Source organism: Chaetodon auriga, chromosome 16, assembly GCF_051107435.1.
Source record: "Chaetodon auriga isolate fChaAug3 chromosome 16, fChaAug3.hap1, whole genome shotgun sequence".
NCBI classification, from domain to species: Eukaryota; Metazoa; Chordata; class Actinopteri; order Chaetodontiformes; family Chaetodontidae; genus Chaetodon; species Chaetodon auriga.
This window is the reverse complement of record NC_135089.1, coordinates 21,461,837-21,477,847: the sequence shown is the minus strand read 5'-3', so window position 1 is coordinate 21,477,847 and position 16,011 is coordinate 21,461,837. Positions and strand designations below refer to the sequence as shown.

General features: G+C 40.8%; 1 protein-coding gene across 2 annotated transcripts in view; it reads left to right on the top strand.

Annotated features, from left to right (window-relative positions):
• nbr1b (NBR1 autophagy cargo receptor b) overlaps positions 1-15,129 on the top strand; it is a 28,824-nt gene extending 13,695 nt beyond the window's left edge. Inside the window, exons 14-23 of one of the 2 annotated variants that reach the window (XM_076752056.1) lie at positions 801-876; positions 1,181-1,291; positions 2,859-3,035; positions 4,140-4,412; positions 6,355-6,535; positions 6,848-7,099; positions 7,572-7,657; positions 7,783-7,861; positions 9,208-9,301; positions 9,648-15,129. In XM_076752056.1, coding sequence (XP_076608171.1) covers positions 801-876; positions 1,181-1,291; positions 2,859-3,035; positions 4,140-4,412; positions 6,355-6,535; positions 6,848-7,099; positions 7,572-7,657; positions 7,783-7,861; positions 9,208-9,301; positions 9,648-9,821 — 1,503 coding nt within the window. In that variant the 3' untranslated portion in view covers positions 9,822-15,129. The remainder of the gene's footprint in view (positions 1-800; positions 877-1,180; positions 1,292-2,858; positions 3,036-4,139; positions 4,413-6,354; positions 6,536-6,847; positions 7,100-7,571; positions 7,658-7,782; positions 7,862-9,207; positions 9,302-9,647) is intronic. The other variant, XM_076752057.1, reaches the window with a different exon arrangement.
• Positions 15,130-16,011: the final 882 nt, after the last annotated feature.

The following is a 16,011-nucleotide window of genomic DNA, read 5'->3' as shown; positions in this document are numbered from 1 at the left end:
AGGTTTATTTCTCCCCCTGATTTCAATGCCTTTACTGGTATTGGCCAAGACAAAGCACTCATCTGATACCAGGGCTCTTTTTTCCAGAATGTGAAAGATGTGAAACTCACTATGTGGAACTGATGAAGATGAGTGTCATCCAACGTGAGGCTGTAACAACAGATCACCTTTAGCAACAAGTGAAGCGATGATCGCACACCAGCATGCTGCTTTTTAGGCTTGTGCAAATTAATTATAATGTTTGATATGTTTATGAGTTTGTCAGCCTCATCATTACTGACACACAATCACGTTCTCATGTTGGTTAATGTTAACAGACACACACACACACACACATACACCCAGGGGTGGAAGAGCAGATCTTTTAATCCAATAAAAGTAGCAATACTACAGGGTAGAAGTACTTTTTTACAAGTGAAAGCCCTACATTAAAAGTTTTACTCAAGTCAAATTACAGACAAATTATGAACAAAATATACTTGAAGTACCAGAAGTAAAGATACTCATTATGCAGAATGGGCCATTTCCAATAGTGTAATTTATATTATACTTTTGGATTTTAACTCATGTTCTCGTGTATTAGAGTAACTATATCGAATACATTTTTGGCAACGTTAGCTGCAAAAGTCAAGCCATCATGTGCAGTTTCAAAGTAAATGCCGACCACTGCCGTCACATTGGAGCAACAGAAGTATCCTGACTTTAAATCTCTAGACTGGGTTAAACACGGCTTCCTACATTTCCCATAATGCAGCCCAAAGGCGTCTTTAATAAGTTATCTGCTGTTGCTGATCTCCCAGGATCTTCTCTCCTTTGAGCTGTTGGACATCAACATCGTCCAAGAGTTGGAGAGTGTCCCAAACAACACCCCTGCTGGTAAGAAGAGTTCTAATGGTTTCCAGTTGTTGGTGTTAGATTCAGGAACATTGAGCTTGAGATCAAAAACTCAGACTGATACTATCAAATGTGCAGATGATACAGATATTTTAGCAGGTAGTATACTGTGCAGTATTGTTGTTGTTGTTGTTGGTGTTTATTTTGTAGCTGCTCTTGTTGCAGTTGCAATTGACAATTCAGCAAACTTGTATCAGTGTAACGTGCTGCTAACTGTAGGGAGCTGGCAGATAAACAGACTTGAGTTCAGTAAATTGACACTCACTGTTATCTTTTGTCCATCCAGACATGACTCCGTGCATGTCCCCTCTGCCTCAAGATGGCCACCTGCAGGACAAGAGCAGTCCCTCTTTGGGTCTCATCCAGGAAGAGACTGAAGTCATCAATAGCATCATGGGTAATGGAGTTTCCTGTTCATCCTTATTTTAGGGCAAATGAAAAGGATCAAGTGAACTATGACTGTTCAATAGAATCTGAGGCCTCATTTATCAAAGAATGCACGGAGCACCCTCAGCTGTTGTCTGCATGAACATGAAAGTAGTTTTTTATTAAACATGGCTTCTCTCAGCTTCCCACAAAGAAAATTACAAATCTCACCTGTTCTTCATCTGTCTGCTCATGCACAAACAGATTATTTACAGACAGAAACACCACCAGACTGTCATATATGGTCAACACTAACCTTTGACAGTCCCAGCAGACTTATTACAGAGTTTAGCTGTTGGAGCAACTGAGAAAGATGGAGATGAAGAGCGTCTCAGGCTCCCGTGAGCAAGCATCTAGGAAAGACTCCCAGCATGCACTGTGACAACTGACTAACTGACATAAGCTTTGTTACTGCTGTCATTGTATTTTACATTGTATTCTACAATGTCTCCACTGTTCATCTCTCTACCGTGAAACTCAAAGGATTGTTTGAAATGATGCTACATCTGTTGCTATCCTATAAATGTACTTTATAATATCAAACCTTTTCTTTATTAATATTTCACAGCTCATGGCTGAGAATCCAAGATTGTCACAGTAAGAAATGAAACTGAGTTAATGCAAACTTTCATATTTGACACTTTTTTTTAAAGAATTATTGAGATCATGCCCTCATTTCCAATGATATAAAGAGTACACTTAAAACAGAATGAATATACACAAAAATAATTAAAGAGAAGCAAACTAACAACAGAACACGGTTTAAATCAGGTACATTCAAGAGCAGTTTGTGATCAGGCAGGTTTATACATGAGACAGGTGCCTGAACGGGTCAAATAATGACTATGGGACTGCTGTCTAGCTCTTCTAGCGCAGGCTACAAGGTAGTCGTCACTAAGGTCAAGCGGAAAAGTAATTGTGTCCCACCCAGTGCACTGAATTAAATGTATCAGTGATGACTTTGAAGGATCCCTGACATTAGATCTTATTGTATCATCAATCAGCTGTGACAGATTGAGTTTGAGACATCTCTTTTAGACTCTTTTAGTCTGCTGATTTATTGACTGCACAAGAGACGGCTGAGGATGGTCTGTGTACCACCACATTCATTGAAGTACTACTAGATAAATTCATTTGCGAGCAATAAATTCAACAGAATGATGTACAGTGACAACATTTAAAACAGTAACAAATAAACATGACTTCATATATAGTCATGTTTATATGTTAGTCACACCACTCCCTCCCTTTTTTCCCCAATTAAAAAATTTCAATTACACCTCTTGATAATTTTACATTTAATAAACAGTTTATCAGTTCTGCTCATGTGATTGACACTAGAGATGGTTTGTGTGTCGGTTTTCCTGTGGTGAACCACTGTGGGTTTGTTGGTCCTCATGGTGAGCAGTGGTTCGAGGTGTACACAAGAGGAAACTGATAAGTCTGGTTCTATATGTAGAGATGAGCACACACATGCTGATAAGTGAGGTCACTGATCTGCACGTCTTAACATTTGTCCACCTGCTACTTGTCCTCAGATGTCCCTCATGGGACAGGATCTGGAGCAGAAGGGGGAGGAGTCCCAGCTCAGGAGGAAGGGGAAGATGACATCAGTGGGACTCAGTTTGTTTGTGAGACTGTGATTCGCTCAATGACCTTGGAGGAGGCCCCTGACCACGCCCCTCTGAGAGGGTCCCGCTCAGGGACAGGAAAAGGTCAGTCGGCACCAGCTTGTTTGCGACACAGAATTCAGTAAAACAGAACATGTGATTAGCAAACACTGCAAGAGAGTTTGGATGTTTTCTGATTCCGAATATCTGACGCGTGTGGGGAATCTGTCTGATCAAGGGCCATTTCAATTTTTATATCATCCTTTGAGGGCCACACTAAATCACTAATACATGTATCACACGAACCTCTAACACGATGGCTTGAGCTGCCTCTCTTTGGTGAGGTGTCTGATGTCAGATGATAGTGATGATAATGATGCTACTTGCAACTGGTTTTCCAGGTTTGAGCTGCTCACAGCAGTAGGTTCAGTGCATGTCCCCTAAGTATGGGAAAATCCTCAGGACATACATGCAGTTTAAACAGCTCAAGCAGAGGGAGGTTGTTGTAGCTAGCTTTGAGTTCATTGTTGCTTTGCAGCTCAGTGATTTCATGTGTAGGTTGTCAGACACATCAGCTGATCCCACATTAAACAGTGCCTGAAATATGTTCAGTTCCTTTAGTTACTTTTCATGTCCTGAAACCTCTCACCCAATGCCTGATGGAGTTTTCACAATCAGCAGTATATGCAGATGTCATAGCAGCTTTTGTTCTTGCGGAGGAGAAAAATGCAGTGTTCCCTCTTTCCAGTTGCATTTGTCACAGCTTTAATTTCAGCAGAGAGCTGAGAAGCTGGCTTGAGCTGGCAGTTCAGTTCTGAGAGGTTCTCGGTAATGTCCACCATGAAGACCAAATCAGACCAACACAACAGGTTTTCCTTCATCTCTATGAATTATTCCAGACAAACTGACACAGAACAATTGTAGTTTGTCTGGTGTTAGCAGCTCTGCAGCAGCAATGGTGCACTACTTCACATGGTACTATATCCATGGAAATGTTGCAGTCTTAAATAATGGAATATTCTCCCAATGAGTAATTCAGTCACAAACCAATGTTGACACAATCAGCTGAAATACCTGATGAGTAAACAAATGGATGTGAAATGTTCTTTGGCGTCTGTATTTGATTTGTGTGTCCAGGTCCAGCAGTATTTCAGATTTCATTTTTTTGACAGTCCTGTCTCTAATAGTTGCCTTCCTGTTTGCTCTCAGTGTTGCGTCCGGCAGCTCAAGGCGGCTCCTCCTCTTCCTGTGCGAAGAGTAAAACAGTGAAAGCAGAGGAGACCCCAGACAGCAGCCCCAGCAGCTCTAAAAATGCCCTGAAACCACCGGCTACGCTGAAAGCTTCCCTCCCTCCCCCGCTGAAAGCCTCCCTTCCTGCTCCCCTGTCTGTGGCCCCAACCCTGGGACCTGGCCCCAGCTCAGCACCAACCCTGCTCCATGCTCCGTCCAGGGCCTCCACACTGCAGGAGCACACAACCACAGGTGACAGAGAGGTCGAGTGGTTGAGCTGACTCCATTTGACCTCAGATCACAACAGTTCATGATTAGGCCATTTTTAAATGACACAGAGTGTTTGGCTGAACATTTTTCCTGTGCATTACTTTCAGTTGACAGTTTATTGCAGAGGTGGACTCAAGTGAGACTTGACTCGTTAATCTGACGACATAACTAGACTCTACTTGACAAAATCCAAAGGCTTGCAACTGGACTTTGAATTTAAAGTTGGAATCCTGAAGATTTCAGCCCTTGTTGGTTACTTGTTGACACTGCACATCCCAGAATTATGGAGGCAGTAAACACACTTGAATATTGTTTATGTCAGAAATACAACAGAGGAGCAGCTGGTGAGTTTACAGTGCAGCTAAACACACTCAGCTTGTTTTAATAAAGACGTCAGTGATGAGGACACAGCTGAAGGAGTTATACTGTGAGAAATACCTGTGACTTTCTTATGACCCCTGGTTTATTGCAATTTCACAGACCTGATTGACCAAACATTATTTAGACATAGAGTGTGTTATACATTTATACACGGTGCGACCGAAGAGATGAGATGTTTTTCCCATTGCTGTTGTGTCTGTGAAGCAGGGTGGTGAAGTTATTATGGATATGTTGTCTTTTGTCAAACAGTTCGACAGAGTTGGTCCATGTTTAGTGTGACAGCCTCCTTGTCTTTAGACAACTTTAGTCCATCTTCAGTAATAATTCAACTATCTTACAGCAGCAAAGAATCTAACTACAAATTAAAACGACGTGATGAAAAATTCTAATTGTAGTCATTTGATTTTTGATAGTTTTAGTCAACAAAAACTAAAGACATTTAGTCCATTTTAAGCATTTTGAGGCTACAGATGTTCCTTGCACAGCCATCTTTGTTATGCACAGTTACCATAGTTACAGGTGTTCTCGTCTGTTGTGAGGTTGATGGAAACTGTTTTGCTCACAGACACACAGCGTCAATGTGATTATGCTCCGTAAAGTAAATCCTGTAAACTTGTTCCTGCTCACCTAGCATTAGCATTACTGCCGCTAGCTCTCTTCACTGCAGAGCAGCAAATCATTCAGAAGCTGATGCATTCACTTGTTCACGAACATGCTGTTCAGTTCCTTTGCCTTTCATTCAAAGACACTGAACAGTGAGACAGTCTGTTGTTTTTCTCCTGATTTTAGCTTTCTGGTTCCCTCAGTGGCCTCCTGAGTGAATCAGGATTGATCTTGACTGTTAAAGAAATACACATATTTGCCTTCTTTCTGAAAGTGAGATGTTCAGATTGAGATCAGTGTCATGTCTGTGTGAAGCACAGAGCTGGAAAGCAGGAAAACAGCTAGCGTGGCTCTGTCCATACACCCACAGACACCTCGGAAGCTCGTTAATTAGAATAACCCAAACAGAAATGTGAAAACGAGAGTTTGTGATTTAAGGGGGATTTACCTGCAGGAACAGTTTGTTGGTGAGCAACAGAGGGGAGCAGTGACCGTGTGTAGCTTCCTTCTTGTCGCCACAGTGATGTTGTCTGATTTGGTACCATCATGCCTGCACAGAGACCAAAACCAAAACCTGTGTTCACCGACCATATCTGGCAACCCATGCCGTAGCCACAGACACTGCACAGAAGTGCTAGGGGGACAGAAAAATTGTTATTCATTAAGAGATAACATAGCTGCTAACACAGGATTAGCATGTGATTTTGGGAAAACAAAATGTTATCGAACTATTCAGAATAGCTTACTGTCCAGTGTGTTATGACTGCAGCAATATACTCATTAAATAGGTCTACTAGACCTTCAAACGGCATTTTAAAGCAATATTCTTATCCGTAGAGTCGAAAAAGTTTGAAGAAATTGCAGTGAATTTTGTTGTGGACTGGGACAACCTGTCCTGTGTCTGTCTGTTAAAGTGATCAGCTTTCTTGATTCATCACAGATGAAGGTGAGGCATCCCACATGGAGAGACAGAAGAACCCAGAGGAGGAAAATGAGAAAGAGGGAGAGGAGAAGAGAGAAGGGACGAGGAGTCGCTCCTCCTCCACCTCATCAGAGGATTACATCATCATTCTCCCTGACTGCTTTGACACCAGTCGGCCACTGGGGGAGTCTATGTACAGGTACATGACTTGCTGGCTCTGCAGTAACAGCATCAGTCGCAATGCAGTTTCATTGGTGTTGTCATGGAAATCTGTGGTCCAAAAAATGGTCTTTAGATAAAGTATAAACAGGCAAGAAGAAGTTATTCATAAGACCAACAATCTAATAATACATTAGATATTAGATATTTATTCATATGTACGTCGCTTTGGATAAAAGCGTCTGATGGAAATGACTGATCATTTAAAATCAGGTGCAGACCTCTAATATGGCCACTGGACAATGTATGCTGTCACACTCATTTTATTTCTTTATTCCTTCTCCCATTGCAGCTCTGCTCTGTCCCAGCCTGGTGATATCCCAGCCAATAGCCCCACAGACCCAGAAACCCCATCTCCTGACCACCTGGGCAGCTCCACCCTAGAGGGGGAGCTGGGGAATGTAGACGAAGCCGTGGCGGCTCCAGGGTCAGGGGTGTCGGGCACCAGCAGCGCTAACGACATGCTATGTACATCTCAGACGCTGGACGATGAGCCGCTGACACCTGAAGTGGTAACGCCGCCTAAAGCCATCGTCACACCCAGGTGTGTCATGACACATTCAGTATAATGCACATTTCCGTTTTTTCCTTTTATTCCCTTTTTATGGCTTCAACTTTTCGAGCTACTGTCAGTGAAGCACAGCTAGTCCTTTACAGATGTTTCACGTTAAAAGCCTTTCAGCAGCCCAGTATATATAATATTAACAGGAAGTGTTTAATCCTCACTGGGTTTGTCACTACGAGTGACACCTTTCAGATTATTGCCTCTTCCTATTTCCTCTATTATTTTGCCTTTATTTCATAGTGATAGTGAAGTTGCAGATAGGAAATGCAGGGAGGGAGAGAGGGATGTAGCATGCAGCAAAGGTACCAAACCACACTGCTCCTGAACGGCAGTGCACCCTTCATTTCATTTAATCAAATTCTGAATTTTTTGGTGCAATGTGTTGGAGGTGCCCTCGTGGTTGTTGCACTGGTATTAAATATTTGAAAAATGCTTTCCTCTTGATGTGCAGTCCAGAGAGCACGGGAGAGACAGATGTTGACCCTGCTGCTGCCGTGGAAGGCGCAGAGAGCTCTGAACTGTACCAAACTGAGGATGGTGAGCACATTGCTGTACAGCTACCAGTGAAATAGCATGACCAAGAGTTTAAACCATGTTAGCTTTTGAAACAGGATTGATGTGTGATAGAGTCAAGGATAACATGATGTTTTGTTGTCCCACAGCCTCTGACCCTGAGCAGCCTCAGACAGATGGTACTGATGCTACTGAAGACACGGAGGAGGACAACCCTGAGGACCCCAGGTCACACACATACTCGCACACACGCACGCTGAAACTCAAACTAGCATGTGTGCCTTTCTGTGTTATGTAAAACAAAACACAGATCATGAATGTGAGAAAAAATGTAAGATTATCAACAGTTTGAAAAAAGAGAGCATCTTGTACTGCCTGCAACATCAAGGACCCTGGCTTAATAAATCTCTCACTCGGTGTAAATGAAACTGTTGCATGTTGCGTTAAGACCCGGTCACACCAGAAGGAGGTATAGTAATATTCACCTTCCCAAATATTTTGTTCTAAAAGCTTGGTGGTGGCTAGTTAGTGACCTATTGTAGCTGGCAAGCTAACCACCAACACGCCACCCGACCAGAACATGCTAGCGCTAGTCCAGGGGTCTGCAACCTTCAACATCAAAAGAGCAATTTTTGCGCCTTTCCCAACAAATAAAATATCACGTGGAGCAAAAACCAAGAACAAAACCTATTCGACCCCCTAAAATGAAAATAACACAGCATATAAAGTTTTCTACACAGTTATGCTACGTATAAAATAACTATATTTTGTTGCATTTATGAAGTCATAGAACTACAAAATGAAAACAGTTGACATTTTATTGCTGTTTGTAACAAAGGAAACCACCAAATTCTTATGAACACTAGAAAAGACAAAAAAAAAAAATACATAAGACATACCTTTTAATAATGCCTTAAATTAATAAAACATGTAGCTGCAGCATATTTACTTTAAAAAGAGCAAACATAACAATATGCCAGTTTATATTTAATTATGACTTAAGTCTATTTCAGTCTTGCCGTCATCATTTTTTTCATTTTTTCATTTTTTTCTCAGTCACATCCGGCAATCAACCGTCAAGCCTGAACATAGAACACAGCTACATCAGTTCAGGGTCCAATATATAAATATGTATTTTATAAATTTTCAAAATAAAATGCCCTGTGCAGACTCCCAATTGTACATCAGCAATAAATTAAAACACACAAAAAAAGAAACTACAAAGCCTACTTACCCATTGTAGAGGCACAAATATCAAGGGAAAATGACCCAATAAACATGATCTGAGCAAGTCAAAAAGCTTGGCAGTCAATTGAGGACACATGGAGGATGGAGCAAATATGCGTTGCATTTGCGACATCACAGATTCGCACTTGGTGAAAATCTCGGGTTAGTCACTGATGGACTTCATTGACCTGTTATTATTCACCAGTATTGCTTGAATTAGTCTAATACTCATTATTTAGGAGTTACTGTGTTTTAATTTGATACATCATTTGAAATTCTGTGTTGGAGATGTATCCAAGGCTTTCACATGGCAGTCACATTTGAACATATCTGATGTGTCTCCTCAGGCATCCAGGCATCACCAGCGGTCTGATGAAAGGAGCTCTGTCAGTCGCTGCTTCTGCCTACAAAGCCCTGTTCACTGGACAAGGCCCCACACAGGTCAGCAAGTGCATTATATGAACCAATCTCATGTCATAGCTCAGGTCAAGTTCACAGTCCTCTTAAAGTGAAACTGGGGATGTTCCTAACAGCTCAGAGTCTTTCAACATGAGATATCTGTGATACCAAGGCCAACCTGATTGTCTGTATACAGCCTTTTTCTTTTGCTGTAAATTATGGATAATGTCTGTTTGTGACAAGGAGACGAGGACAGCTGCAGGGCTGCGCTTAGGTATGTTTTAAGGGGCACTGTGGCATACTGTCTCAAAAACATGTGTGGCTTGGGTAGCTGGAGTGTAGAATTGTCCTTCTCCTCATGGACTCATGAGATCTTGTTCCTATGCAGCCTCCAGTAGATGCCTCCACCCAGGACACCATGATGGCTGTGCTGGTGGAGATGGGTTTTGGGGACCGGCCGCTGAACCAGCGGCTGCTGAACAAGTACAACTACAACCTACTGGATGTGGTCAATGAGCTCGTCCAGATGACTGACAATGACTGGTACTCCACACGCTACTGACAAGAGAGAGAGGAAGAAGTGTGGGAAGAGGAAAAGAGGAGAGGGAAGGGGATGAGACACAAGATTTTGAGGATGAAGAAAGAAGAGGAGGAAAGACTGGAGGAGAGAAATTCATTTCTGCTCATCTACCTTTTTACCTTCCTCCCTCTGCCCAGCTCTCATCTGATTGGTCCAGTTGGATAGGAATCAGTCTTCTTTATGACCACATAAGGAGGTGTTCCATCAAACTCTCTAAGATACTGCACTGGACCATCAAACACCCAGGCATAGGAATTTAGGAGAGATAAAGAGACATATTCCTAAAGTCTTAAAGGAGCTATGTGTAGCATTTAGCATTTCCCCAGATTATGACCACATATCCCATGAGCCTCACTGCAGCCTGTACAGAGGGGGTTCCTCCATTTTTTAAAAGGCAAGGAGTGTACAAACTGATAAAAGCTGTCAGTAACAGCAAATATGTATTTTAGTCTAATATATGTGAAGGTGTGTTACCTTGAAGCACTAAGCAGTTCCACCCCCATACTGTGAAGTAATGTAAGGGATTTTACATTTAATGTTAGATGGCTAGAAGAGGCGCTTGTACCCACTTTGAACTATGGCTATGATAAGATAAGATAAAATAAGACTTTACTGATCCCACACTGGGGACAATAAGTCATTACAGCCAGCTGGTATTACAAAAGATGATTTGTTAGCACTTAAATGCTACACACAGCACCGTCCTGCCTTGCCCTTTTGTTGGGACAGTGATGAAACACAAGGCAGTGATGTAATATTAAGTATCCACATCTGCACTGAGAACAATAGTGATGAGATCCACGTCACGGCTCACTTTGGTTCCTAACCATTTAATCAGAGCATGTGTTCACTTGCCAGTCAGTCACAGATTGAAAATCCACATGGTAGTTATGGTGTGCTTTCACCATGCACCAAACAGCTCAGAGCGCTGATATACCTGCTTTTCACTAGGTGTTTGTGGGCATGATGGTTCCTTAGGAGCGTCCTCAAGTATGATGACCACACAGTCTGCAAGCTAGCTAAGCTCATGAACAGGATGTGATGTAAGGTTAGCAGTAGACTGAGCAAATGACAGTAAGATAAGTCTTTGAACAGAAGCTGATAGAGCTTGAACTAGAGCTCTTCTGCCATGATCTCAACAGTCAATATAAACCTCCATGTTAAGTTATGTTTACATTGTGCACAATCCAAAGTTCTGAATGAAGATTTCCTGTGTTGGCCAAGACTGATTTGCCTTGGAGTTTTGCTACTTGGGCACAAGTAACAAATGGTAGAACTCTGGTGGACCTTACTTTGGGTTTGGGCCATTTGTTGTGTAAAGCTCGGGCTCAACTCATTAAAATTATTTTCAATTGTAATTCATTTCCTTCTTTTCACTTTGGCTGTGCCAGTTGTCTATGTCCATCTGTGTTGTGTGCTGCAGGTACATATGTACTGCAAACGGCACAGACTGCACAGTGTTTTCATAAGTCTGGTAAGGTAACGGGCACTGCGGTTCTTGGCTTGGGACCAGGTCCCAAATTTGGCAGGACCAGTCTGTCCTTAAAGATGCAGGTACGAGCCTGATTCAGGTCAGAGCTTTAGGCCAGTGCAGAACTTCATTGTGCCCCCTTGAAGACATATGTGCAGAAAGAAGTTTTTAATGGCTTCTGTTGTAATAGGCTGTTACTGTTGTTGCAAATCATTGAGCTCAAATCAGTGATTTTGGTGACAATAACATGAACATAAGATGAATGTGAGCCTTAAGTAGTATGAAAATACCTTTGTTTGTCAGGTATTTAAGTCACTGGGTTAGCCAAAAGCAGACATTCCCATCTGGTTATTTTATCATTTAACAGTTTCTCGGGAGACGTTGCAGGAAATTTATTGAAAAATTCACTTGATATTGTGACATAGATTTATGTAAACAACATCACACACAGTACCCAGGCAAGTACTTTGTGAACAGTGCTGCTTGCACTGGAGCCACTTGTCCATGCATTAATGTTGGTGAAAAGCAAGTGTATCATGAGCCTTAGAGTTTGACACGAAGTGATTATCTGTGCTCATTTAGGGTATGGCTGCATTTTTATTGATATTATTTTTGTTTTCTAATTTATGTTGAAATCACTGGAGTGTATGTATACATATATATACATATATATGTGTGTGTATATATATATATATATATATATATATATATATGGTTTCCACACCTCTCACTGTACTGTGTGCATAAGCTGCTGTAGAGAAGTAGATAACTACTGAAAGCAGAGAAACATTCCCCTCTAAATTTTGGATTTGGAGATGGTGTTTGCACTTAAAAGCTTACAGGACGCAGAGACCATTCATTCAACATACACTTTTTTTCCTCATAATGACTTTCCCCTGTCACACATCTTCATCCTGACTAGCAAGCACATATCTGAACCTGATGGTCGTCTTGAACATGTTAGCTGGCTCTCACAATAAGGGTTCTCTCTGTTCCCTGTGCCACCTGGTCAGACTAAAGGTCTCAGTATGCTTCAAATGAACTGGTCTTAGTTACTTACAAACATTGTTGGACTCAGAGATTGGACACATGCTTTCATCTCATTTGGTTCATTTTAAACAAACTAACAGACTACACAAGCACGCTGATGCTGCCTAAAAAGGATGCTGTTGATGTGGTTATTCTGCTGTGGTTTGTGGTGTGAAAAGAAAGTGGACCAACCAAGGGATTGTATAATAGTAGATACAGTACTTATGTATGAAGCAATATTCATATTTATGCATTTGGTAACCATCGTAATGCATGCACATCAGCGAGTGAGTTTGGGGATTTTCTGTTCTACATCAGAGAATGAAAAGAGGTGTGTTGAACACGTCCTATGTCGGTTCCTTTAAGAAAGGAGACGTAGTGACAATGATGTTGTGTCCTATATGCGCCTGTGTCGTTACTCTGATGGGTCCAGTGCTGATGATGCAAGACGACACCACCAAAACTTTCCAGTAAATGAGTTACCGGTCAGTACAAATGACTCTATATTTACAGCTCTTGGTTCATTTGTAACAAGACCGCATGAACACGAAATGGACCAGAAATCAAAAGTTCCAATGGATCTGTTTTTTTATGGTCCAGACCAAATGAAGTGCATGAAAGGTGCAACAGCAGCCTTAGATGATCTAATATATTCTTCGTTTGAAGCATGCTGAGGACTTTGGTTGAAAGTCAAGACTTTCCTCACATTTTGTTCACTGTCTTTTCACATCACACGAGACAGATCTGAGACACATGGCTGCTTAGCATGACTGTATTTAGTTGAGTTAGAATATCTAAGTTCAGTGACTTCAGATAGGATTCAGTTATAATGAGTTGGATCCTGTCAGCAGAGCTCATATGTCTTCATATCATTTTACACTCCTGACGTCTGTTTTGTGCTCCTTCAGAGTGGTCTGGTGTGGGGACTGATACTGCTAAAGGATGTGTACTCCTTTGATAGAGCCCATGAAGAGCATGTACAGTACAGTAACAGTAAGGTCATTCCAAGCTTAAACTGGAAAAAACAGTGTGTAACAATGTGAAAATGTGTTTGTTTTTTTCACTTTCAAAAATGTATGAATATATACAGAACCTGCTAGTTGGAAGCAATGACTATCAGTTGACTTCATTAGTTTAAGTTAAAAGTTAAGATTGTTTAAGGTGTTTTTGCTTTGAATGCTTGAAGGCTTGTTTGGAAATGTAAAAATTAGAGCTGTGGATGTTGTATTTTTAGGCTTATTGTGTGGTGGTTACATTTTCTCTGCTGTATGTGTGTGTGTTAGTGTTTTCCTTTGTGAAAAAATGTTTCCAGGTTGATTGAAGATTGTCTGTTTGTTTGCCAATGAGAGGACTTGAAGGATTTGGAGTGGAGTTGAAGAAATAATTTAATAAAACAGCACTTGTTGTAGGATAAGGATTAATGTTGTGCATACATAATACGTAAATCAGAGGTCCAAAAAAAGCTTTGGTATAGAGGTGCTAAATTTGTTTTTGTTTTTGTTTTTTTTTTGTTTTTTTTTTGGCCAAGCTGCAAGTGAAATAAAAACTCTGCACTGAAATTTAAAAGGAATAGTTAGATATTTTGGGGAATTTGCTGATTCAAGTGAGATGGGAAGATTGATTGATACCACTCTCATGTCTCTACACTAAATATGATGCTACCACAGCCATTAGCTTAGCTTAGCATAAAGATTGGAAATTAGCTTGGCTCTGTCGAATGGTAACAAAAACCGCCCAACAGGATCACCCCACAGGCATGACATTTTTACACTTGTTTTTTGTCGGTTAAAACAAACAATAAAACATGCTTATTAGTGAGCTTTAGAGGTGCTGGTAAGCATATTATTGCACTTTGGAGTGCTGGACCCACTCTTTCCCCATTATCAGTGTGCAAAGCTAAGCTAACAGGCTGCTGGCTGCAGCTTCATATTCACTGCACACATGAGAGCGGCAGCAATATTCTCATCTAACTGTCAGCGAGAGAGCAAATAAGTGTATTTCCCACAATGTTGAACTCTTCCTTTAAGGTGTAAACACCAGATGTTAGCTTAACTGAGTGATTTCCATCTTTGCAGCTTGGCCAAAAAAAACAAACTCGACCCAGGCGGAATAATGCATGCAAGATTTGAACTGGACATTTTCCACTCAACAGTGCTCATTTCCGCAGGTGTTAAAATTGCATACAGGTTTATACAGAGAGACCGCTGTTGAGTTCATACAGCCAGTCTTACCACCTAACCTTAATTTTTATGACAATGTGGCTAAGTATATAAAAAGGGAATGGGGACAATGAGAAATAGTTTGTTTGTTTGTTTTTTTTTTGGAGATGTCCTTTTCTTGGGAGAACAGGTATTATCCACCATAGCTTCCCTGAGCTTCATGTCATGTATTCCAGGGTTTCTGGTAGGTTGTTCATTACATTCACTCCTCTGAATCTCTCCATGGTCCCTTTAAAAGACATACCCCGTAGGTAATTAATGAAACCCTGCTGCACATGTCTGATCCAAACTCAAGTGTTAGGAAATGGACCCTGGCTGAAATGTGCACTTCATAAACATGAAGACTTTCGCATACTGTACTGTGTGTCATTTTACTTTAAGTTAACATGTGCGTTCCACAAGGGCCAGTCTGGTGGAATATTTTCATACTGGGGGAAGGAAAAGAAGTGAAGTATTTAAGGAGGAAGAGAAAAGCTGGATTGTTTGAGCTTTTTTTCTGTGTTGCACTTTATGAGCATTGTTATGGTGTACAAATCAATCTGTCTCCAATTAAAGTCACAATGACTCATGAGGGAGTTCTGGTTTATTTTCCTTTTTAGGAACATAAAGACATTTGACTAAAGGGCAAGCAGATGTTACTACAGAAAGCAGAGTTTCAATGAGGACACAGAGTCACTGACATGAAGCATCATTTTACACAGAACACTTGATGCTGTGTATGTGTGAGGAAATTTGTTAAAAATGTCTGCTTGGACAGCAGTTCTCTTTGCCCTAAGCCACTATATGACCAAAAGTATGTGGACAACCTTGTCTATGTACAAGTGTTTAAGTATGTTTGTTCTGTACAACAGTAAAAACAGTACATACAGGCCAGTTAATGGAAATTGTTAATTGTACGGGTAATGAAAGAGCAGGCTTATGTTAGCTGTCATGTGTTGAAAACTACAGGAAAGTATGGGAAGGGAGATGAGAAAAAAAAAACTGATGAATAAAAAAAAGATAAAAATGTCCACCTAACTTTTGCTGCTTACAAAGCTGCTGCTACAATGACTACTACTACCACTACTACTACTACTACTACTACTACTACTAATAATAATAATAATAATAATAATAATGATAATGATAATAATAACAAGTCATAGGGGGGTCGAGTGGTGACGAAGCAGGATCAGGGCACAATCAGAGAACTCCAGAACTGGTCTACAGGGTCAGTCCAGAAGGATCAACATAGGTTATTGTTTCATTTTGTAATTACTGATATATAATTGGACTGTTTGAGCTGCTGTAACCATGTTGTCCATATTGTTTTGTATATAAATTACAAGCCTAGAATTAAAAGTTAGCATTTATTCGCAGTTTTTCAAATACATTTTAGTATTGTCATAAATAAATTTGTAGTTTATTACTGATTGTATGAAAAAAAGAATCAGAGAAGAGTAGAAAAAAAAGG